The following is a 25,535-nucleotide window of genomic DNA, read 5'->3' as shown; positions in this document are numbered from 1 at the left end:
TGTGGAGTTTGCATGTTCTTCCCGTGCCTGAATGGGTTTTCTCTGGGTATTCCGGTTTTCTCCCGCAGTCCATAAGCTTACATGGTCGGTTAATTGAACACACTTTGTCCGTAGGTGTGGTTGTGAGTGGTTGTTGTTTGCCTATGTGTGCCCTGTAAATGGCTGGTAACCAATTATAATAATAATAACAATAATAATAATTATTATTATTCTTACATTTTCGCTGTTGTCCTTACAGCCAGAATCAATTTCCCCCTTTTTATTTACTATGATAATGCCTATTATATGAAAAACTGTGTTTGGATAAGGATTATTTTACCAATTTGATATACAGAATTCGTTGACTTACTCGTTTATTATCTAATTGAAAGGGAAGGTTTTCATCAGGTGCCTTTTATCTTAATTTTAAGTCAGAAAGTGTCACCTAGCGGATTCTCTGCGCTTGTTGCAGTGCCACTGGTCTAAACGATACCTGGGGGAATACTGCCATCCAATGGTCTCCTGCATAAATGTTTTACCAAACAAATACAACAAATGTCAGGGACGATTTGAAGCCTTCCAAACCTGTCCCCCCACCTTTCAGTTTGACTATTTACTGTGAAACGGTCAACTGTTTTGTAGAAATGCCAGTAGAAAACTGGTTCTCTCATAAAGGTTTTTTTTTCTCTTCACTGTGAAATGACCCATGACTTAAGGCTCAAAGCTGTCACACATACATCCCCTCCAAAAGTATTGGAACGGCAAGATCAATTCCTTTGTTTTTGTTGTTTCCTGAAGACATTTGGTTTCACACAAAGCTCAGAATTCCAGCTTTTATTTGATGGTATTTCCGCCCAGACGAGTTAAACAACTCAGGTCAGCTCACCTTTGGTAAAAGCCAGCCACTTTCCGAATGAGCTCATGTATTGAAACATACATTATTAAATGAACCGAATGGCAATAAGCCTAGTCCCTGATGGTGTAGTGGTACACTTGCCTGACACGTGTGCGGGCAGTGTGGGATCGGTTCTCACTTGGTGACAGTGTAGATGTGGGAGTGAATGGTTGTTTGTCTCTATATGTGCCCTGCGACTGATCTATCTATCTATATATAGTCTTTTGTTTTCCACAAATATACTGCTCTGCCAATTGGTTTGTTTCTGTGACTTTCAGTTGTCCTTGAAGTCAGCATCCAAGCCTGTCAACCAACCGTCCACCTGTTGCGGGCTGCACCCTTTTTCACCGCACGATGGCGCGCTTTCCAATAATAGCCGGTGGAGATGGAATGGGCTTCAGACTGTGGGGGGAACTTGAAGCTTGTACCAAGGGCTCGTCCGGATAAAAACATGTCTTGTTATGTGTTGCATATCTTGCATGGGAGCCGCTGGGCTGACATGAACTGCTAATTCTTCCGCAGGTAAGCGGCACGACGCTGTGGGGGTTCGGAAAGGGCGAATCGGGTTGTCATGTTGCTCAGCTTGTTGACATTCGAGACGCGGTGGCAATTGGCGTGAACGTCGCCGTCGTTCCTTGATTTCGGGAAAGTTGGCTGCATGCAGAGGCATCGGTTGGGCAAGGAGAGCGACGAAGGATACAATTGTAACCATTCGTATATAGTCAAGGGGCAATGAGAGTTACTTGTTATTAAAACGACGGCATACTGTTGTACTCCACCTGCTTTGCCTCCATCCAGTCGTCGCCCTCTCGGCGCCTAAATCCAATGGAATGTGTTTGGAGTTTAGAGGCCAGTTCAGTCGCATTACTCACATTTTTCAGCCCCCCCCCCTCCCTCCCCGTTCATGATGAGGTCCGACTGTGTGAAGGCAGAAAGGAATCGAGGGGGACACTTTTCAAGGTCAAAGACTTGTGAGATTGTAGAACCAATGTTGTATTGTGTTAATATTCTATCCGTTTATTAATAGTGTACACCCATATTGACTTGGAAAACTTTGTTTTGTTCCCGTGCTATCTCATCTAGTTAATGTTACTTGCTTCATTCACTTGTTCATGTGCACACATCGTCACTTTATTAGATACACCAGCACAATCTAATAAGAGGCAATCCAAGTGCCGTATCCAGAAATGGGGATATTCAGTTGAGTGGAGTATTGGCCCAACTAATGCCAGTGGTAGATTTCTTTCTATTATCAAGTTCAGGAGCCCAATTCCAATGTCAGGCCTATATCCAATTTTCTGTAAAATTGTCTATTTACATCCACCATGGCTTTGTTTGCATTCATGGAACAACCTGCGGATGCCCAAATTGCATGAAGTAACTCTACGAATGACAAATGTAGGCAGTGACAGCAGAGACGTAAACAGTAATGCATAAATACATACTTAACATTACATGACATTTACAGTTTTGGACCCCGACAGAGCCTTCCTCCCATTAATGTCGACAATGGTAACCCCCACGCCATTACTGTACTTCTTTGGCCATTCTCTGTAATTATTTTTTATTATTTAATGATTAACACACAAAACGCACCATATTTACATGATATGAAATGGTCGATGCTTACTCTGTAGTTGAGATTTAAATCAGGTGTTTATTATGTGTTTATTTCAGTTGTTTGGACAAACGTGGCCACTTGGGCCCGTATATGTCAGCAATCAATGTATTTCAATGATGTCAAGTTTGCATTGACAAGGATACATCCAATCTGTCTGATTACGCTGCACTCGCATTGGCTTATGAAGATTCTAGAGTATTAATTGTTGGCTTTTGGTTTGCCCGTAGGAAAAAAAATAAACTGCCATGATTCAGTTTCATTTGAAACTTTGCCAACTGTTTTAGTTTTGTTCAGTGATCATCCAATCAATGTTGGGTGCATGTGGAGCGCATGTGGTGACAAAGATAAATCCCAGAAGGGTACAAATTGTTTGAATAAAAATAGGTCTTTATCTTGTCCTAGGGAGGGAAAGACAACTATTCCCCAATTTATTTCCCTTATGCTCAGTCTAGTTTTAATGAGGCTATTTTCTGCCGCTCTTGTAAGCGTATAATTCACAACTATTTGGAGCCGCATAAATAATGGAGAACTTTCCCTTTTGTCCCAAGTCACACACAGACAGACTCCTATTGAGGGGTCTTGAAGGCAGACTTTTGGTGACTTTTTGCATATATCCATTCTTGTAATCCACTGCATAAATTATCCCAGTTTTAGCGCCAGGCCCTGCACATATTATTCACCTTACAATGTGTATTTTGAAACATGTGTTCAGCATGTCATAGGAAAAATTATGGATGTTTTACTTACAAATGTCCTAAACATGCATGTTTGTGTATTTGTGCGCCTCGATTTACGTCAGTTGTGACTGAATACAACCCACCTTTGCGGCGTCATCAGAGAATTTTTACAGGTGGATAAAGATAACATCAAAATAGGATACAATTGATAAAGGAGGGTAATCTTGATCCAGAATCCTGGTATTGTTTGGTCCTGGTGGGTGTTTGTGACCTACTGAGAACCGTTCTAATCCAAATATGCGAGCTGCTCAGCTCAGATGGCCATGTGAGTCTGTCTTAATAACCTGAAGTGTGGTCCACTTGACTACAGTTCACTAAAAGTGCTTGAAATTTGAATTTGTAGGATTGTCATACAGACAGTGCAAACTAATGTCGTATTCATCCATCTATGAGGCAAAGGAAGATCTAAACTTGTGTGCAAATATAATTTGGCAAACTGACTTTTGTCTTTATGCCACTGCCGTGTTGTATTGGACTGCTTATTTCACACTGTGAATTCTATTAGAAAAGCACACTTTTGTAGAAGATTGCATGAGCAGCAAAGGAAGCGGCTCTGTAACAGATTCACTTTTTTATTAACCAAGGGCGGATGCACGTTTCTCTCTTTGGCCTCCAACTTTCCAATAATCAACAACACGCGCTATAATGTTTGACTTCAGGTGTCCGTACTTTAGCGTGTACAGTGTGAAACAACAATGACATGGGGAAGGCTAGGAAGGCCAGAGCCCGGATTTGAACCCACAACCTCTTGTCAGCCAATCGGCTAGCGTGCCGCCAACATTTCCCTTGGCAAGTGAGCCGTTTCAGGCAATAGGTTGTGAAGTACACTTCTTACATTCCATCATGTCCACCCAAAGATTGAACGTGCCACGGATACTACCGGATGTTCACTCTCATCTTTGGTTTGTAAATGCGATATAAATTGTCCAAAATAATTATGATGTGTACAATACACCTAACGTCATCCTGAAAGTATTTTTGTATGTGTGGGAGACGTCTCACAGGCAATGCAGGTGCAAATTTCACAGTTGGACGGGGCTGAATGAAACAGTGAGACGTGCAGACACGGGGTGGCGAAGGAGGGAGGGCTCTGTCTTTTAGGCGCGACAAAAGAGCCAGTGTTCTCCCTCGAGCAGTGTGCCGAGTGAAGACAGTAGGAAAGCCGGTGGGCCACATGAACAGAAAGAGAGCAAGAGAGCCTTACGTCGAATTGCCCTCGCATACCCCCTCACTCTCACAGGGTCCCCCAGCATTCACCACCCATCACACTCACCCTCCTCACCTAAGGCCCCATTCATTGCTCGTCAGTTTAATACAATATTCATTTGACTGCAAGATGTCGATTGCATAGCTCCAGTGCTTAAACATGACCAGTGTAAAAAAACAAACAAACAAAGATGATCAAGTTGTTGTGAACTGTTAAGGTATCCAAAGGTGATTGTCCCACTGGAATTTTTGTGGGTTTAAAGGTTGCATTCCTGCGCTCGCTCAGCTGGAGCCGGGTGATTAGTAGTTCCAGGAGGATAGTTTCAAAATGGACATTCTTCCGCTTAAGTTGATTTTGAATCAAATGTAGCCGTGACTTGAATGAAGGCAAGCGAGATAAAAAAAAAAAGGATGGGTTGAGAAAATACTGTCTGTACAAATATTATACACATTTCTTTCTATAAATAATAACATCCATCCATTTTCCGAACCGCTTGATCCTCACTAGGGTTGCGGGGGGTGATGGAGCCTATCCCAGCCGTCTCCGGGCAGTAGGCGGGGGACACCCTGAATCAGTTGCCAGCCAATCGCAGGGCACACAGAGACGAACAACCATCCACGCCCACACTCGCACCTAGGGACAACATAGAGCGTCCAATCAGCCTGTCATGCATGTTTTTGGAATGTGGGAGGAAACCGGAGCACCCGGAGAAAACCCACGCAGGCCCCGGGAGAACATGCAAACTCCACACAGGGAGGCCGGAGCTGGAATCGAACCCGGTACCTCTGCACTGTGAAGCCGACGTGCTAACCACTGGACTACCGGGCCGCCCTAAATAATAACATACATTTGATAATTTTTCAAATTTCCTTGCACTAAGAATATAATTACACAAGCAATGATTTTGCAAGGAAATGCAGTTTTCTGAACACTCGAAGTTGTCCCTAGGTGTGATTGTGAGCGTGGATGGTTGGTCGTCTCTGTGTGCCCCGCCAACTGCTCGAAGACAGCTGGGATAGGCTCCAGCACGCCCCGCGACCCTCGTGAGGATAAAGCGGATCGGAAAATGGATGGATAGATGGATGCAGTTTTCTTACTTTGGTTACGTTTGAACTTGGAAGCAGTGGCGGTTCTGGGGGGGGGGGGGGGGGGCAACGGGGGCCAGTGCCCCTGTAGCACCGATTCTGGCCCCCCCTGTGGCCCCCCCCTCCGAGCGCAGATTATGCAATCGTGCCGAGTCACCGACGCGAAAGGTGGAAACAAAGTGCGTGATTTAACATTCTAGTCGGACCCTTTAGTGCGCTGCGCCACTTAAAAATGAGCGGGAAAATGAGAAGCAGTCCGCAGAGAAGGAAATTACCACAACACGAGTGCTATTTGCGTGTGTGCGTGTGTGCGCGTGTGTGTGTGTGCGTGTGTGTGTGTGTGTGCGTGTGTGTGTGTGCGTGTGTGTGTGTAAGTTTTTTAGTCTCCCTTTTTATTTTAATTTTTATTTAACAGGATCAATATATAAGACATTGCCTTTTAAAATTTGGATAATTATATGCATGTAAAACATCTAGCTTCAGTGTATTTAACTTAGCTTGTAGCAGACGTGTGCACATTTTCAGCATGAAACTGGTGATCCATGGTGAACTGATCCACTGGTGAAAAGGACACTTTGATCCTCTCCTCTTTCATCTATAACTGCTTCAGAGAACAAAGTGAATGCAGAAAAGTGGTGAAGATTGCACGACTGTCTGTGTCCTATGTGTTGCGTTGTGTTATTTTTGTTATTTTGACTTCAAAATGGCGCTGCGTGAGTGGCTGCCTTTCCAGCAGCTCCTATATTTTGTTGTTCTACTTCTTCCTTTCATAACTTTGCTGCTGTGAATCGGGAATTTCTCCATCGTGAGACTAATAAAGGTTTTCTTATCTTATCTTATCTTATCTTATTTGCAATTTTTGTCCCCGGCAGGCTGGTACCATATCATCCCCTGGCTTGAATATTCTCAACAGATGGACACGGCGTATTGTTACGCTTGCAGACATTTTAGCCCTCCTAATACTGTTTTTTTCTCATCAGTGTAATGTTATGACTACAATTTCAAAGTCTGAAGAAATAAAAAGTCAAATAAGATTTCGAATCTGTCTTTTTAGCCCTGGGTTGAATGTGCCCCCCCATCAAAACCCCTGGCCCCAATCCGGCCCCCTCAGTGAAATTGATCCAGAACCGCCCCTGCTTGGAAGCCAGTAAACTATAAACACATTCATTCATGCAGAAACTGGTTTTAAGGGTTGTGTTACATAATGTTTACTATTTCACATAACTCATTGCACCATACATGCGTACTATATTGCACTGCCAATAAACCACGTATCTTCCCGTGATCTCCCTCGCATCTGCTTTCATGACTCTTTCATGACTCTCGGTATCACTGGGCTGACAGACCAGCAAGGATTCCTGATGTGGGTACCGAGGAAACACGGGCAGGGTTCCATCGCCAAACTCCAGCAGAAAGCTATCCAAAGTGCTCTTCTTTGTGCCTTTCTTTGGTCTTTCATCAGTTGGACCAGATGAGAGATAGTTTTGCCTGGAGAGGGAAGGGAACCAAGTGCAGATTGCTGGCTGTGGCACAGATACATATGCTTATAGCTGAGGAGTTGAGCTCAAAGCAAACTCCTTCATGATCACAAATAAAAGGCACACTGGGGTTGCTTCTTTTAAGAAAAACTTCAAGTGTGTGAGAGCGCACACACCGTCTCGACATCAGAAGACTCTGCAAAATGTAGTCTGTTTAGGACACACGCTGAGGAGATTGTGTTTCCGTGGAAATGCATTTTGGAGGTTGAATAGCTTTAGAGTGTTCTTAAAATTTAGAGTTCTTCTTCTTCATTTTATTATGTTGTTTTTTTTTTTCTTTCCCTCATGCATAGCAAGGGTCCACAGGACAACATGCGGATCTAACTGTGGGGCTGGGGGTTGTCTTGTGGTTCCGACATAAATGAAAATACCCAAGTCTTAAGTGACTATCTGTGGCTTTGTAGCATACTGGAGAAATGTATCTGTAGTTGCATCATATACTGTAGCCTTCTAACTTGCACCTGATAAATGTATCATGTGAGAAAGTGGGAGTCAAGGAGTGTTTTCCCCCCCATATTTGGTCCTTAGGATACAAGACAACTTTGGCAAATGTTATGATAATGATTGCCTACAATAACCTTGACGTCTCTGCATTTTGCAGCTAGTGATTGTTTCCTCCCTCTCTCTTTCAGGACTGTGTTGTGACACACCGACATCCTCTGGAATATGCTTTGTTTCCATGGTAACAGGCCACACGAAGACCCAGAAAAATATCAAGCCAAGTTGATCCTTTTTCCAACATACCTGATCCTGGACACAGGGGATGAAAATTGGAATAGAAACAAGGAAATATTTCTTGAGGTTTCCACTACCCCGAATAATGGCAAAAAAACAACTGTGATTTTTTTTTTAAGGTATCTGTACTTTATTATCTTTTCTCTTGGGATCATGCTGTGTAACTGCTTGAATTCTCCCCTGAATCCAAGAGTTGATAAAAGCTGCATATTGGAATTTCATCAGATTTGAATCATCTCTCAACAATTACAATATGTTAGGGATATGCTCATTCCATATTGGGCGCTTTTAAACCTTTGCTGACCAACTGGTCATACAGTCATTCTCTACAAGGACCAGGATGCACCAGCTCTTCAGTCAGGTGCTGGGCCAGAGGGATTTATCCAGAGCAGGGGATCTGTTTTCTTTGGAGGATGCTGCGATCGAAGACTGCTTGTCACAGGCTCTGGACCAGATCAAGTCCATCTCTTGCTCACCGGTTAGTAGGCATGCCAAAAAGTAGCTCTGTATATTAAATGGACATTTAACAGTCCGCTAGGATTCATAAACTTCGATGGAGTCTACACTTTAAAACTGAATTCGCACATGGCTGTAAAATTGGAAATATAACCAAACGTTTCCGGGAAATTAAATATCCATTGATGGGGCAAAAAAAAAAAAAAAAGTCAGTTGATAGTAACGTGACATGTTGGATACCTTCAATCCAAAGCTCTCCTCATCGTGACTTTATCAGCCTCTTCTGTCACTAATACTTCTGTCTTCACGAGTCCATTTAAATACACGTGTCTGATACAGGATTATTTGACCAACGACAATGACCAGGCAGTGGTAGAGATTTGTATCACGCGTATCACCAGCGCCATCAGAGAGACCGGCTCCATCGAGAGGCACAGCACGGCCCTGGTGGGGCTGTGGGAGTCGTGTCTGGAACATAACCTCACGCCTCAAGGTGACAACACCGAGGACACGCCGCACACCAAGATAGCCTCCGACATTACCAGCTGCATCCTGCAGGTACGCACGCGCGCGCACACACACACATTTGACAACAACTCCCGGTTTCATTGCCCAACCTCCCTACGGCAATGGGATCACTTCAGCTTCAGCTGCTCTTTGATTTTCTTTACCCTCTGACCATCTGTCTCTTCTCTTTTGTCCTTCTGTTCTCACTTTGACTTCCTGTCGTTTGATTCACAGATGCCCGTTCGAGCATTTTTAATCCACTGAGAGGTGGACAACTAAACACTGAAAATTCAGTCAGGGAATGATAGCACAGCAGATTGTAACATGCATATCACACATGCGCGCGCACACACACACACACACACACACACACACACACACACACACACACACAGTATAGTTATAGGTTCTATCCTCCATGTGCTGTACTCGCACAAAGTGGTGTGTGATCTACTGTGTCATTGTCAGCAGTTTCCGACCTCCAGGAGTTAGCTACTAGGTGAAAGTTAATTGAAAACACACCTTGAGTTACATGTTTCACTGAGTGTGGTACACCCTGGAGTGGTCATCAGCCAATCATAGAATCCCTGTGATGCAGAATGCATATGCACATGAAAAAAATGGCCAGAGATGTTGAATCTGGCCCTCTCTGGACAAATGGACAAGACATTCACCACTCTCCAAAATCTTGTTTAATGTTCTTTTACTGCATGATTAATGCTCACGTATAAAATATTTTTCTATATCATGTCACCAAGTGTGCTTATGCATCAGTGACGGATTGGCAGAAATCTCCGTTAACTTTCTTGATCATCACAAATTTATGCATTCAGATCCGTTTCACCAGTTGAGGGCGCCAGTACACCTTTGTCCACCTGCTGCCTGTTTTGCTGGGTAGCACGCGACAAGTCTGCTTTCTGTCGACTCATGTATCATGACTGTTGCTGTTTCTTCAGATTGTATTTACTGTTATACTGTCGTATTAAACCTTGTTTACAAAAGATGAGGTATACTTGTAATTGTAGGTCATGACAAAGAAGTGAATGTCCTTTTGCTGTCTCTGTGGAGAAACGGAGACAGTCCATGAATGCAGCTGCTTCGTGTCGCCCTGTGGCTTTGTAGCACAAATTTACACCTGTTCTCTAAAATGCAACATCCTCTTTCTGTATTTAATGGTATGGATAATGCAGTGCCTTTGGTTTTCGCCAAGTTTAAAACTTTTGTTGTCTGTACTCCACTGCTGATCATTCGCTTGCTTGTTCCCTCATCCCCCTCTCTCTTTTTTTTTCACAGAATTACAGTTGTCCGTCAGTCATGGTGTTGGCTGTCCCGGTGGCGGTGCGCTTCCTCCATAGAGGGAACAGAGAGCTGAGCAGGAACATGTCCAGTTATCTCTCGCTGGCTGCTATAGTCGAGGTCGATCTACTGGCTGAACATGCGGAGGCCATAACGCTCAGCGTGCTTGCAGGTTGGACAATACTCCCAGTATTAAACTGATATGGCATGAAAAGATCCTTGCTAGCTGCAATGGGTAAAATGACACTTACCCATTCTTTGATTAATGTCGGCATGTAGGTGTGGGATATACAAAGTATACCACAGCACAGCACAGCAATTTTCATAGCAGAATCCTGACAGTATAAAGTGAAGAATTTTAGGAAAGATACACACATCAAGCATATCGAATCAGACAAGACTGTATCCTCCAAGTCCTAGATCTAAAATAATTACAGATTTGCAGACTACTGAAAGTGCCCAGGTTGCAAGTTCCCCTAATTACAAGGTCGTGCACCATTCAAATAATGTCACTTTCACAGTGCCCCATATAGCCCTTTGTGAGGAAAATACAACCTTGGTATCTTCACTTTGATTTGAAATTGACAAATCTCGCCTCACTGTACTACTACCATGTGATTTTACCCAGCCTGTCAATGAAGGTAATGTGGATGAAATATGTTGAGTCATACATTGTCAGAGTCCTAAACTAAAACAGTTTTGGATATTGTGTTTAATTGGAAATACCCTCAGGTATTGTGTACTTGCCTTTTATGGCCCCACTGCATGCACCGGTTGGCCGAAGTCAGTCGTTATCCGAAGAAAAAGAACTAGAGAAGGTGCGATGTGGTAATGGCTTACATTTTAATGTGTGCTATTTACATGTTAGTTGTGCTCTACCAAACGCATCCTTTGTCAGCTGCAATGTGGTAGTGCTGAAATTCTTGATAACAGGCTAATGCTTGAAGCGGTGAGAAAACTGTGTTAGAAATGAATGAGATAAACTGATCTTATCGATAAAATTGCACAAAACCCACTGGCGCAGCTCACCAGGGGTGACGGTCTGATGGTGGTCCTTTTTCAAGCCAGATGATGACACAACCACACAGTAGACAAATGATGAACTTTGAGACCTTTGAAATACAAACTCTGAATAATGTTTTTCTTTTTTTGTGCCATTGCGGTGCCTAAACTGTGCTCTGATGTATTTCACCCCGCGTTGGTTCTTCATGAGCTAGCCATACCTTGGAACTGAAGGTATACACAGGAATAGAAACATGCAAAAGATGCGCTTACACATACAGCTCATCGAAGCAAAAACAGATGACTTCTTCACACGTACGTGTCCCTAGCAGCAATTTGTGAAAGAAGTATGGGTGATGTCATGGGCGAGGTGAATGATGGACTTTGTGATATCTTGGTTACATGAGCGTGTTTTCAGTTAAGTTTTTAAAATGCCCAGCTAAGAAACATGCATCTATCCTACTTTGTCTTGAGGGGCCGAGAGCAGGCGGTTCGAAAGCCCTTTGAGCTTTCGTTTGATTGGCATTTATCGGGTTGAAAGCTCTTAATGGTCTTCATCCATCCTATTTGCTTATATGAGCTGTCTGGAATTCTCAGTAGATGTGTAGATCTATTTTCCCCCACTATTTAACCCTTGTTTTTCCTGTGCTTCCTGAGTTTTTATCTAAATACCCTGAAATTCATCTTTTAGCGGCAAAGAGAAACATTTCTCTCAGCAATCAAACACTTTGGCAAACAAGCACACTAGTATAGCTTTATTCATATCACATTATCCTTTCAAAATACATTTATGTACAAAATACATTCATTTTCACTCAGTTCCATTACCAGGGAAACCAAATTCAGTTAACATACCTGTACAATATTCTATAAGACAAGTTAACTCACTAAAGACCAGACCATGTAAACATTGCCCTCACTGTGTGTGTGTGCGCACACACACACACACACATATACAGTATATATATATATATATATATATATATATATATAAAATGTAACTATGTAACTGCATTCCAAAAAAATACATGCATTACACCATGTGTAAAATACAGGTGACAAAGCAGACATAGAATAACTAATATGAATATAAAAATGTTGACAAGTACAAAGCAACACAAGGGACTTGGTGAGGCGAAAAGTGAAAGAAAACGCTGACAGCTTCTGCAATGTAAAGTTGTCCGACAGAGGACTAATATGAGAATGGCTCTCTAAGAAAGCAAATACCAGGTTTGACTTGCCAAAAGATGGATTTTTGCTGTGTATGACAAAACTAGACAGACAAAAATGACTCCAAATAAAAGGAAATAAATGGCGGTACGATTCAAACATTTCAATTATTTTTGACCTCTGGTTACCCTCTCTTGTGTCTGCTCAGTTATTTCATTTATTGGCTCAGAACTTGCTCATTTTCACAATGGACTCTTTCTTTCACCCTAATTAGGTCTTTGGTAAACATCGCTTGCAGCGCGTTTCCTGCTGCAACACACGTTTTCCCAAGATGAATGCTCGACAGTGTTTGTGTGTTGCAGTGAGCAGCGAGTGTGAGATATGGCCTCAATTGAAGTGATTGTGGTAGAAAAATAAACATTGAAATATTTGCACAGAGGTGACGTTTCCTCAGTTTTAGGATGAAAGCGATTCAAAAGTTTGTGAAAGGCAAGGACAATGCTGATGGAGTTCACAGAGTCTATTTTAGTTGATGAATAGAGCGCCTCCATGTGGCACCATCTCTGTCACACCCCACGCCACGATGTTTCCCCTCTGCTCGCAGCCCTGCTGGCCTTCTTTCAAGGCCAGCAGGGAAATCTTCTCCTCCGGTAGCACTTTATCCCACATGTTCACTCCCGTCATTGTGCCCGTGAACGCCAGCTTGGGATCGAACCCTGCCTCAAACCCCGGCACCCCGTTCCCACTGCTGCTTGGGGTCAGAGGGCAGCAACCATTCCTTTCCTGTCCTAGCTGGAGTGAGCCTCCGTCTGGCAGGATGTGTCCTTCTGCCACTCCGGGTGTGGAAGCAACCTTTTTCCCACCTGCCCACAAGGATGCCAGGCCCTGCTCAGAGGACCAAGACCCGCATAGGTGGAGCCATTCTGTAGGGCCCTTTGGGTTGACTACACCCTGTGCCTCCACCAGGTGAGTCTCTCCTCCTATGGTGAACAGGGCTGATGTGTGGCTGAGCAAGAGTTGGATCTCATAGGGGTTGCGGCGGTTGCCATAGGAGAACAGAACTGTTTTGTTGGAGACTGTGACTGGCTTCACCCAAAGGCAGACAGTGAAGGAGGACAGTGAAAGAGGGACATCGGGTATCACAGATGTGTAGATGCGACGGGAACGCATTGGGAAGAGGATTGCCATCTCATTGCCTGTGTAATGGAGATCGCCAAAGAATGAATCAATCATCTGATGCTACTCAATCATATTCATGTTGTACTTTATAACCGTCGAAAAGGGCTGAGTGCAGAATGACCAAGTCTATGAAGATGACTGTTACTGAGGAGGTCTCTGACTTAGCCTCCTAAGACTGATCCTCACATGCAGTAAAGGCACAACGTTAGATAGAAATAAAATTAAACAGATAATTAAAAGCTGAACAGGGTCAAAGGGTGAGGTGAAATCACTCACTGGATGAGGGCACCATTTCTTGAAGCATTTGATTATACCACACATTTTGATAATTCTACTTTGGTGTTCAGAGAAAAGAAATGGGAGCTGAGATTGAACTCTGCAGAACACCGTGTACAACAAGTTCAAGTTAAATTTCTACCCTCAGCTGTATGGGATGGATTTTGACATAAATGATCACAGGTCGAACTTTATGCCAACAGAAGAGTTACACATTTTGAGGGAAAATATACAACTGTGAAATCTTTTTATCCTTCTATCAATTGGAAGGCTTATTTTTAACTAATATCTTTATTTAGATCTGCCTTCTCTCCCTGATTTCTTACACTCAATTCATAGAGGTGAAAGGAGACATTATGGACACACTGGGTGTTCTCGTGATGGATCCCATCTGGTTTTGTTTATCCCCAGAGTTTGTGTTGTGGGTTTATGATGATTGGACTGGGATTGCATCTACGGCTGCATATATTTAAGTTGATGTATGCTGGTGCTCTCAACTCCTTTCATTTATTCAAATTGAATAATACCAGGGCATGATGGTGTCAACAAGAGTTGGGACTAAAACCATTTGGAAGGCATTTTTGGGTGTTGGGTTATTTCCGATTGTTGGGCAATGTTTTCGGGATGGAGTTTGCCCTGAATATAATATGCAATCTGCTCCATGTTTAGATATGATAAATAAGTTGAGTGATGTCAAGATGAACCTTCGAAAGGTTCACTTTACTATATCAAGTGACAGTACTGTCAACAGACAGAAAGGAAGAGTCTGATATTGCCTAGAGACTGAAAATAAGGTATTCAGGACAAATGCAGGACATGAGATTAGTCACTGACTGCTAAGAAACGAGGGGGATTTGAGAATGAGCTAAATGTGTCAACAAAGATTGATGAGTTACATTGATGATGAAAAGATGATTTAAATTACGATGGCAAGTTAAAAAAATGAAGACGAATCAAAGAGAGCGAAGAGGAGACAGTTTGTGGGGTTCAAAAGGAGAAAGATGGGCCAAGTGACAGTTTACCTGCAGGCAGGTGTCTGCGCCGTGATGAACTGAGTACCTCCTGGATCTCCATTCTTGTCTGCTGCAGCACAGCCGAGGCTGCTTCCAAGGCTACTTCGTGGGATGTGACCTCCTGCTCTCTGTGGCCGACTCTTCCACCCTGTGGAAGTGGCGATGGTGATTTCACACCTCCCGGGTTGCTGAAGCAGCTGGTTTCTAGCTTGCCAAGTCGGGTCGCTTGGCTTCGTGTGGCGGAGAGAAGCTGTTGTAGCATTGCCTCCAGGTTATTTGAACTCCCAACAGAATTAACATCAGCGGTGGGAATGTAATCTCCAAATTTCAATCGTTCTAGGGATTCCCTTAGTCGGCCTTCCAGCTGCAAAGCCATCCTCCTTCCCGCTGTTTCCACTGCAGCCCCGCATGAACCTCCATACTGAGAAACAAACCTAATCAACAAAATCAACATCAAGGATCAAGATGGCGTAACCTCAATCCATTATGACTAAGTATAATAACGTCATAACTTCTGGATGACCCAAGTCATCATCCATCTTTGGAAAGTGTAAAATATTGGATGTGACCCGACGGGACTTGGGTACTTGTTGTCAACCTGACCATTGTTGCAAAAACTTCTTATTCAGTCATCCAACTGACCTGAGTATTTCCCCACGCAGAGACCCCATCTCCACTTTGACAATGTCATCGGCATACTGGAGAAGCATGTTCTCCCGCATCTGGCTATTCTCCAACATTGAGAAGATTTTGTCCCACTTAGTGAGGTCTGGAGAACTACAGGGGGTAGCGCTCGGTGTGGCTAGAAACAGATAACGGAAGGAGAAAGAACCACTTCGTGAACAAGACAATTTCCTCCTGCTTTTTTTTTTTTTTTTTTTGTGAAATATTTTGCAACAACAAAAGAGTGAATGACAAATATGGCTCATATAATGGAATGAAATGAGACTATGTGAGTCACTTTTCTACAGCTTGGGTACCAAAGCACTTTGATGTCGCTGATGACTAAAATACATTGCCTGACATCAAGGGTCTCTTAACCGTTGACAAGTTTTGTTTGGTTGAAAGGAATTCAGATGACCATCCAAACCCTGGGGCGCACCCAGGCAGATTGAAGAGGTGGATTTGCAAACTCTGTGTGGTTGAAGTCCGTTGAGCAGAACTATGAGAGCTACTTGAAACAGTGAAAAGCCACATCACTGTAAGAGTTGCAGTGGGGCCTGCCCTCACTTTAAGTCAGTGTAAATTTCACACCCGCAGTAATCTTTTGAGAGCTGCAACTAATTTACATAATACTGTTCGGCTGGGTGAGGATATGCCATTTTCATGTGATGAACTGACTACATGGAAACACTATCAGGTCAAAGCTGAAAGTTAAGCAGAAATACAGCCAGATTAGTTAGTTAACATTTGGCTAGCGACAATATCAGCATTAACTTCGAACCAGCACAAACTTGAGTGTGAAAAGTGTACTTTTCTTTTAGCGTGACTAATTTTTCTTATCATTCCACAGAGTACTAGACGTGTCATAGTCATCAAAAGGATCTGCAGTCAGTTTTATCGAAACTAGGTTGTTGCTGTTTAAATGTTGGCGGTGCAACAAGACCTCCTGCTAGGTTTAAATTAACAAACATGCAAAATGCAAGCTGCCACACTCACGCGCACGCACGGACGCACACACACACACACGCACACACACTTACATTACGTTCTAATATCTCAGACTAGTGTTTTCTCATTTTTATATCTTTTGGCTTTTTAATTTATTTTGGTCCAAGCTGTTGAAAAACCTGTATGTTTTCCAAGTCAACTAATAGGCTTACAATGAAGTATTAAGATAGCAATTAGCAGGTTTCTCACACCTAACAGAATACAGCGGAACACCCAAAAACTGAGCAAATCTGTTTGACTTTCAAACCAGCATTTTCTCATTAGTATGTTTCTGGCTCAATTAAATTAATGTGTTTAGTTAATTTGTTTGAGGCTCAATTAAATGTACAGGCATTTTTTTTCACATGCAATTTTAACACTCCTAACAGTCAAGTATAAGATAAATATTAGGTGCGGGCTCTGTATAATACAATGAAAATAAAGTAAAACTACTCACCCTTTGAAGACTCCTGTCAAAAAGGGAATGGAAGAGGCAACAGGGAGGTGTTTGACAAGCAATACTGCCCCTCAGTGGCAGTTTATGGGTATTGCTAGAATTGATTAAGTGTGCATTTGTCTTATCATAAGAACGAATTGATGTTGCTAGGTATGAGGTAGAAGTCCAATTCCCGATTCATGTTTAATATGAATATCTTTACCACCGCTTCACCCATTCTGTGGCAGCATCACAAGAGCATAAAAAGCCAAAGTTAAAGATATTAACCTTGAGACGCTCACTGAGCAAGTCCTGTGACTTCATGCTTGATGCGGTTTGAACCCCAAGCCTTGTTTGACTTTTGAGGCTTAATTCTACCAGACATTTTGGTGGAACTTCGGCACGCATCATTTTTGTGTTTTTCCATTTTCTGACCGTTCACCTTATTCCAACTACAAATCAACCAGCAATAATATCATGCTACATAACTTTCTTATCCTCGGTTTTGCTGGATGTACGAGGAAAATACATAGTTGTAACTATAACAAAACAGTGATGAGATCTGAATATGAGGAACCAAAAATCTAACAGGCCCCTAATTGGGAAGCACTAAAATCTGGACTTCATCGGTCAAAGTGTATTTAACACTTACGCTCTGGTGTTTCCTCCTCTGTGATTTCGTTGTAGTAGGTGTCGGCATAGTTGACTTCGATATCGTCGTCGTAGGTCAGAGTCAGACACACACAAATAGACCACGCACCCACTGCCAGGGGGAGTCTCCAGTACAACATGCTGCTCTGCTGTGCGTGTATGCCGAGAGGTGAGTGAGTGTGCACAGGTGGGAGAGGAAAACAGATGTGCGGCTTGCCTCCTTGTCCTTCTCTCTGTGTCTGCGTGCATGTGAGGAAATGCTCTGTCAGTCACTGTGGTCCCCTCCGGTCTACCACTCTCGTTTTGAAAGCGCTCCCTCCCCAACACCTCATGCAACATTTGTTCCCTCCCTCTCCGCATCCTCCCCCTCCTCCTCTTTACCGCTTCCATTCTTTCTTGTTAAATGCTGAGCAATCCTTGGCAGGAAGCCGTTCAGTATAGTCTACCCCAGCCAAATACTGTACAGAGTTTAAGGGGGCTTGTTGGATTCAACTCATGCACAACTTTTTTTTTCAATTAGTAACTGCACTTTTTAGGAAAGCAACCAATTGACTTAACTCGTTTTGTCCATATAAATTGTTGACCCGCACCCACACCTTTTACCATTGCCTTTACCTTTGGAGATGATGTGGTCAGCACTTTGGATCCCATTATCTTCATTAATACTGATACTTCATTTTCCTTTATTTAACCAGGCAAAAACTCATTGAGATAAAAAGTCTCTTTTCCAATGGTGACCAAGCCATGTGGGGTAGCAAAGACATAGTTACAACCAATTCCCCCACAAAGAAAAAACAACAGTCATCCACCATAAACACGTATGTCAATCCATAATAATTCAACACCAACCTTACCAATTTTAAAAGCAGTCACATTATCCAGTAGCATTAGTTTCACAAACCTTTACAATAAATTTGAGTTCTCCCAGAGTAATAAGTTCTGGTAAGTTCAAATCCTTTTCTTCCATGAAAAGGGAGCAGCATATTTGAATGCTGTCTTGCACAGCTCTGTTTTGGAGAGCACAAACCATAAAGCTATTGGGGGTTGTTTTTGTTTGTGTGTGTGTGTTTTTTTTTTTAAATATGATGAGAATGATTATGATTGTGAAATAGTGAGGTCAGTGGAGAAGAGAATTTGTAAATCCGACTTGAATTCTGGCCCAAATTATATTGAATGTGCAATACTGTATCACAACAGTTTGTGTGCTCACTGCACACTGCATTGCGTGACTGAAGTGTTTTGGAGTGTGAGCGCGGATGGCTGTTTGTCTCTTTGTGCCCTGCGATTGGCTGGTAACCGGTTCAGGGTGTACCCCGCCTATCCCCGGAGCTGGGATAGGCTCCAGCAACCCCCGCAACCCCCTGTTAGGATAAAGCGGATCGGAAAATGGATGGATGGATGTTTTGGGGGGGGATTTTATAACCGTTCAACAGGTTTTTGCATGGCGTGGGCTGGGTCAAAAACTCCCTTAAAAACGCTCTTTGGGTTGTTGAAATGTGAGCACTGCCCCAGCCTGAGAGCGAATACGGCAAAGCAGTGAGTAATGCATCGTTGGAGGTAGCCTGTATGTCGCAATCAGATATTACTGCCGATGCAGCAACTCACTCACAGGGAAAGGGGGGGGACAGGTAATGGGAGAGGAGAGAGAGAGAGAGAGAGAGAGAGAGAGAGAGAGAGAGAGAGAGAGAGAGAGAGAGAGAGAGAGAGAGAGAGAGAGAGAGAGAGAGAGAGAGAGAGAGAGAGAGAGAGAGAGAGAAAGAAAGATTGATTTTTGCCCCATGCAGAGTTTGTGTGTGCCTGTGTGAAAGACAGAGCGTTTTCGAAATAGATTTTTAAATGGCTTCAGATTTTTCTGCACCCCTTCGCCTCATCTAATGCTTTTATGCTGTTGGTTGTGTGTGGACAGTGTAGATATACACATGTTTCCTTTTGTGGGACTTTGTGCTTTTGTCTTTCTGGTGTAGCGGATGGACTTAATGACTTCTTCATGGGATTTGAGGATTTGGCTTTTCGGCGCAGCCTTTTAGTGTGTTTTTATTTGCGGTGTGTCTTTGCGTACTTGTTGTTTGTCTCTGTGTGCCCTGCGATTGGCTGGCAACCGGTTCAGGGGGTCCCCCGCCTACTGCCCGAAGACGGCTGGGATAGGCTCCAGCACGCCCGTGATAAGCGGATTAGAAAATGGATGGATGGCTTTATAATATAATACAATTCAGAAACATTTAAACAATTGACAAGATTGGGTATGTTTAAAGTGTTGTGTTAGTGCTTAATAATAAAAATATTAAGCACTAGCGACCTACTGTACTGTATTACCCACGCTTCTCTTTGGCCCGATTTTAGATTTACCATCAATTGCGTTGGCTGCTCACTGAGGCACGCTCTTATGCAGCAATAGAAACAAGTCACTGCACGTCACCCTTCCCTATGGATGTGTAAATTAGATGTTGGAAACGTAAAGCTTGGGGGGGTTTCCTTTACTTCCTGACAATAGTTGACTCATGCCGAAATGATGGATCGTGGCACGAAAAAAATTGGTTCCATGTTCAGTCACCGCTGACTCAGCAGTATGAAATGCTGACCCTGTCTGACCCAGTGTGCTGCATCACAGGTTGTACCCAAAACCTCATTCAATAAAAGATTCCTACTTAAAAATAAAATAAAAACCGCCTACCTTAAAAAACAAACAAACAACGGAAATGAACGGTTTGTAGGTGAAAGGTAAAGGGTATATTGTAATATAAACAGGATGTTACTTAAAGGGCATCTCTTTACTTTGTCTTTTGTATCTCTTGTAACAATACAGCCACCAAAGTGAGTGCACACTCACATCATTGTAAATACTTTTTATATCCCTTCATGAGACAATGCAGAAGAAATGGCACTTTGCTACAATCGAGTCAGTGTAACGCATGCATACCGGTGTAAATTTCTTCCTGAAAATAACTCCTGACACAGGCATTAGCCTCTAAACTGCTGAGTACATCTTGAGCTGATTAAGGATATGGATCAGTGGAACCATGTCCTGTGGTCGAATGAGCCAAAGAAAAAAACGTATTTGATTCAAATGGTGCCCAGTGTGTTTGGCGGCAACCAGAGGAGAGGTAGAAACATGAAGAAGTGCGTCTTGACTCGAGTCAAGCATGGTAGTAGAAGTGTCATGGTCTGAGTATGCGGGCACTAAGGCTACAGTTTATTGAGGGAACTAGAATTGCCAACGTTTATGTTGACATACTGAAGCAAAACACGCAGGCCGGCATTCCAACAAACAGCCACCGCCAGACCTAAACCCAAACCCACCAACTCTAAAATGTTATCGAGGAGGAATGGAAGAGGATTGTAGTACCTAACTCTCTTTTTAATTGACTCTGAATTTGCAAATATCTATTTTTTGTTTATCTGTCCTGCGATTGGCTGGCAACCGGTTCAGGGTGTCCCCCGCCTACTGCCCCGAAGACAGCTGGGATAGGCTCCAGCACGCCCCGCGACCCTTGTGAGGACAAAGCGGATCAGAAAATGGATGGATGGATATTTTTGATTGTTAAGCAAAATTGTTCTCTTTAATTCCAAGCATTCTGCACATGTGATAAAATGTCACACTTTTGGTTTACTGCATGTGGCTAATTTTAAGTTTGGCTTTAATTTCGTGAATAAGTGGACAACTCCAATAAACATTGACTGTTTAGTTTGAAAGTTATTATGAAACTTTTCAATGTGAAGGCAGTATTTTACTGTAACAGATTTTTTTTAGGTGTGATACTACAAAAATATCGACCTGACGTACAAACAAGTGATTGAAGACTTTAAATATCCCCTTGAATTATGTAACTTCCTCGATGTTTTTATTCTCTGCTCATGTTATTTACACAACCAACAATGGGTTGACTTTAACATTTATATATCAGATAACATTTCTGCAAAATGGCAGAGAAGAGCGAACAATCCTAATCCATGGCCTACTTGGAGACAAGCTAGAGAAGGTGTTATATATTCTCTGCCAGACAGTGTTTCTTTTTAATATTTCAAAAATAAGCAGAGAAACACGCAACCATGCAGCTGTGGTCGGAGAGAAGTAAACATGTGGCGTTCACGTACAGCGCATGTCTTCATAAATCCAACTTTTAAGACAGCTGTAATAGTTTGTATGCACAATTTTAACTGAATGACTTTGTCATTTAGTGGTGTTGTTACCACAATCATTTTCAGTGTTTTCTTTCCCATTATGTAATTATCAAAATATGTCACCTTTGTCTGAGTTTGGCTGGCGACCAGCCCAGACTGTATCCCAGTTCTCACCCAACGTCAGCCAGGATAGGCTCCAGCTCACCTTGGGCCCTAAGGCACCCTAAGGCTCTTCGTCTCTCTGGATTAGTATTTATTGTTATAATTAGGGGGAAAAAAAATGGAAGTGGCCATTAAAATTACATCTATGCAAATCTCTCTCTCTCTCTTTCTCTGGGCGTGCTGGAGCCTATCCCAGCTATAGATATGTATATATTTTTGACACCCTTTTTTTAATGTTTCAATTTGTTGTCAGAGCTGCAGACAAATATTTCAAAGTAGATTATTGTGGTCATCAGACAATTTTTTTGTTTTGTTTTGTTTTTACATGTTTAGAAATAATTATTCTTTGGGGTTAGCCATGATTGTTGTTTAGCATGCGACAGAGGAGATTTATTTATTGATTGATTTATTTTACAGCTTCACTGCACCCGAGTGCCATCTACAGCAACCGAACCGACCAGCAGCAGCCAGCTCATACGCCGTGATCTCTTGACATTTTTCCATCACAGGAGAGTTACTCTTACTGTGTGAACTGGGATTTAAAGACAACACATCTGGAATAATAAAGTGTATGCAGATCTTAAAAGGGCAATGCTTTTCGCACTGTCTCTATTATTATCCCACATGCTCTCCATGTGTTTAGATCTGCGCATGACAGAGGGTTGACTCGTGTGACTCCTGAAATCCCCCACAGCGTATTTCTGCGCAAACCCTTAAAAAGTCCTCAGAAGAATCCCGGAAATGCTTCAGCTTCTGCTTCAGCCTAATGGCTATGAAAAACTTTGCCTCTGTACACGCCCTGTGCAACTTGTGTCTAGTTTTATGCTCAACTGGGTCTTTAGCACAATTGCAGAGGGAAATGGGCATCGTGAGTATGACTGATGCATCCTTTTATAGCTATGGTTCACCTTCCCACAGTTCTTTTCTTTTCTGGGACATGAATAGTTTTATACCTACAATTACAATTGGCAGCACATGTGTTGTAGACATTTTCCGAATCAAATATCAAAAAGATCCTCTAGGTTACCTCATGCTACTCTTTTTGTATGTGTTCCCTCCCAACTTTCAGGGATTGTCGTGCTTCTGTTTAGGTCGAATAATTCAGTGGAATGTTGGGTGAAAATGTACATCGGGTCCGTGTTCCTCATTCGCAATCATCAAGCAATCTTCTTCCTTTGAGCAATCTATAAGGACTTGAGATAACTAGAGTGTCATTTCAGAAGGTGCAATAATTCGGCAAAAGTGTGTCTCGTTAAGCATTGCATTTGATGCACATGGATGAACGTTGCTGTGTCATGAGATGATTTTAACATTTCCATTTATTATCTGATTTAATTCAGAACAGTTCAACATGAATCAAAATCAAATAAAAAGGTGACCTGTGTATTATTCATTGCATACATAAAATGATGTGGCGCCACTGTCTGTCCACAGGCAACCACATGCTCCTCCGCGTGCTCCCCTCAGTCTACCCCAGGCAACCTGATGTCATACACCGTCACCTTGGCAAGCTCACTGCTGTACTGTCACAGTTGGATTCCGCAGAACAACAACACCTGATCAGACTGCTTCAAATGGTGGCTGAGCAGCATCCGCTGGTGAGATTTATTTTGTGTACGAAATGGCACGCGCCTTTGTGTTTTCCTGATCAATGTGCAGATGAGAGTTGGTACTGTTTGAATGTAAATGCCATTGAAGCGGCGGGATTGTTCTGCTATCGTCTGATCCAATTCTGTCTAGCAGGGGATAATAAGGAGGAACAGTTCATTGCCAGAGTGTTTCCAGACGGTCCTACAGTTGCGTCTTTGTTTATCGTCAGTCACCTCACTGTTCAACTCGCTCTGATTTTCACCAGAAGAGAAGAGACATTCTCGCTCCCGTCGCATGCCACCGAAGCCTCCTTATGTTGCTGGAGTCAATGTAAAAGTCTAATAAATAAAAATACAACTCTATTTTTCAGATGCTGAGCCCTCAGGTGCCTGCCCTGGTCAGTTACCTAGGCAACCAGTCTCTAATTGAGGCCATTTTAGGCACTCTGGTGGATGTGTCTCTCGCTAGCCCCTCCTCACTGGTCAGCTGTCTGCCAAAGCTCAGGACTACGGGACAACAATGGCCTGCTCTCTTGGGTCACGTGGCCAAAATCCATGGTGCTGTGGGCATCATCAGTGAGGTACACGTACACACGCACGCACACACAATGGACAACTGATTCATGAGGAATGGGAGTACCAACTAGTGAGCTGAATTGTTGGCCTGGCTGCATTCTTTCATACTGAGTTGCAATGATTCCACTTAACCAACTTCAGTTCAATAACGTGACTAAACAAAAGCACTCAACAAAGAATCCAATGAAGTATCCATGGGACCATTTTCTATACTGCTTAGGGAGCTGGAACCTTTCCCAGCTGACTTTGGGTGAAAGGCTGGACTGATCGCCAATCGTGGCAGACAAGCATCCTCTCTCTCACATTCATATAGTCACTGAGTCGAGACTGATCCCGCGCTGGCTGCATTGAAGTCAGGCAAAAGTAGCACTTCACTATCAATCACTTATTCGCTTTTAGCCTGTTGTATGATAATCTCACTCAAGCATATGGAATTGACATGTAAATACACAGAATAATAGAAGCAAAGGTGTGTTTTTTGGGGTTTTTTTTTTAATGAGCTGAGGCCACAAAAATAATTTGGAAAGCACAAACAATGATACTTAAGGTAAGTATATTATACCATATACAGTATTTCAAGCTTTTACTAGCACGATGAAACATGCATCACACTTTCTAAAGCCAAGTAATCCAACTACACACACACACACACACACACACGCGCGCACACACCCTGTTTCAAGCACAAAAAGGCAAGAGATATTATTGCTTCTATCGCTGGCAGCCTTTTGCATAGATGGCTCGACAACTATAATGTGCACAAAGCAGCTAGAGCAGATTCAAAACAAGGGGGCATTTGGCATACAATTTATGTTGCTGTTATGAAATTCGTAAAGGGGGAACTGGTGCCATTTAAGCAACCACCCAAAGAAATGCAGGGAAATAACTCCAGGCACACTTTCTGGTGTTAAGTCTTTGCCCTGAGATGATGTGTGTGGTTGTGGGTTTGAACCTCGATCAGCCCTATTTCTCATGCAACAAGATGTAAGTTGTGTGTGTGCGTGCATGTGTGTGTGTGTGTTTGTTCATTTGTTCATCTTTAGTAACACACATAGTTACAGGTCATTTGGCTCCTAATGTCCTGTATTTCTTCACACTGGAGCTATTTGGAAAATAAGGCCTGATTTTCTGGGAAATGACTCTGCATAGACCTCCTAGTGATGGCAATGCCTCCTGTAAGTTTGTGTTGCCCCCCCCCCCCCACACACACACACACAACCCTAACACACACCCACATCACCCCCTATACTGGTTGCACAACTTTCTCTGGCTTCCTTTTGCTTCGGAAGCGCTTCATCTGTATTGAATGACCATCTCTGTTGTTTGTTTGGTCCGAACACGTCAACTTAATTCGTCTTCACAGTGAGACCTTAAAAATAGAAAACACGGCATTGTACAAAAGGAAGCAAAGAAATTCAAGTGTCTTAAATCTCCGGGCTCGATTTTCGTCTACGGCAACTGTGAAACTTCTACTGTGTCCTCTCAGTGGGGCTTCAATTAGTCGGATTAGCGATCACTTCTTTAAGACGAAGAGCAAACGGTGGCAGCCATTTTGAGAAGAAACTCAGAAATCGCATCCCCGTAGCGATTGGGTCGGCACGCCGCATGACTTGGAGTGCTCATCGCTCGTCATTCAAAAAGACCGACGGCTCGTTC

The 25,535-nt window shown here is 42.9% G+C and overlaps 2 protein-coding genes and 1 long non-coding RNA gene across 4 annotated transcripts in view; 1 reads left to right on the top strand and 2 right to left on the bottom strand.

Moving 5' to 3' along the window:
- Positions 1–798: 798 nt before the first annotated feature.
- On the bottom strand, positions 799–1,746 carry LOC147197042 (uncharacterized). The gene is made up of 2 exons (XR_015102529.1): positions 1,654–1,746; positions 799–1,528 (listed from the first exon to the last, which is right to left on the bottom strand). It is a non-coding gene; the product is annotated as an uncharacterized LOC147197042 (long non-coding RNA).
- Positions 1,258–25,535, top strand: part of veph1 (ventricular zone expressed PH domain-containing 1) — a 41,551-nt gene continuing 17,273 nt past the window's right edge. For both annotated transcript variants that reach the window (XM_086126161.1, XM_086126160.1), the window contains exons 1-6: positions 1,258–1,396; positions 7,695–8,275; positions 8,593–8,811; positions 10,054–10,228; positions 23,149–23,312; positions 23,675–23,884. In XM_086126161.1, coding sequence (XP_085982287.1) covers positions 8,138–8,275; positions 8,593–8,811; positions 10,054–10,228; positions 23,149–23,312; positions 23,675–23,884 — 906 coding nt within the window. In that variant the 5' untranslated portion in view covers positions 1,258–1,396; positions 7,695–8,137. The remainder of the gene's footprint in view (positions 1,397–7,694; positions 8,276–8,592; positions 8,812–10,053; positions 10,229–23,148; positions 23,313–23,674; positions 23,885–25,535) is intronic.
- ptx3a (pentraxin 3, long a) lies at positions 11,799–17,715 on the bottom strand. Its single transcript, XM_086126257.1, has 4 exons — positions 17,435–17,715; positions 15,339–15,498; positions 14,706–15,130; positions 11,799–13,424 (listed from the first exon to the last, which is right to left on the bottom strand). The coding sequence occupies exons 1-4, from the start codon at positions 17,571–17,573 to the stop codon at positions 12,754–12,756; spliced, it is 1,395 nt and encodes a 464-aa protein (XP_085982383.1). The 5' UTR covers positions 17,574–17,715; the 3' UTR covers positions 11,799–12,753.

This window comes from Hippocampus guttulatus, chromosome 12 (genome assembly GCF_054856545.1).
Source record: "Hippocampus guttulatus isolate MCC_2025c chromosome 12, RoL_Hgut_1.0, whole genome shotgun sequence".
In the NCBI taxonomy this organism is placed as follows: domain Eukaryota; kingdom Metazoa; phylum Chordata; class Actinopteri; order Syngnathiformes; family Syngnathidae; genus Hippocampus; species Hippocampus guttulatus.
This window is presented reverse-complemented; position numbering and strand designations above follow the sequence as displayed.

What these genes read in the sequence shown, in the direction of transcription:
- ptx3a (XM_086126257.1), bottom strand. Translation starts at nt 17,573, where the DNA reads ATGTTGTACTGGAGACTCCCCCTGGCAGTGGGTGCGTGGTCTATTTGT. An exon ending in AGAGGAGGAAACACCAGAGC is followed by an intron (nt 15,499 to 17,434) that starts GTAAGTGTTAAA and finishes ATCTGTTTCTAG; the next exon opens with CCACACCGAGCGCTACCCCC. An exon ending in GCGCAGACACCTGCCTGCAG is followed by an intron (nt 13,425 to 14,705) that starts GTAAACTGTCAC and finishes TCCATTACACAG; the next exon opens with GCAATGAGATGGCAATCCTC.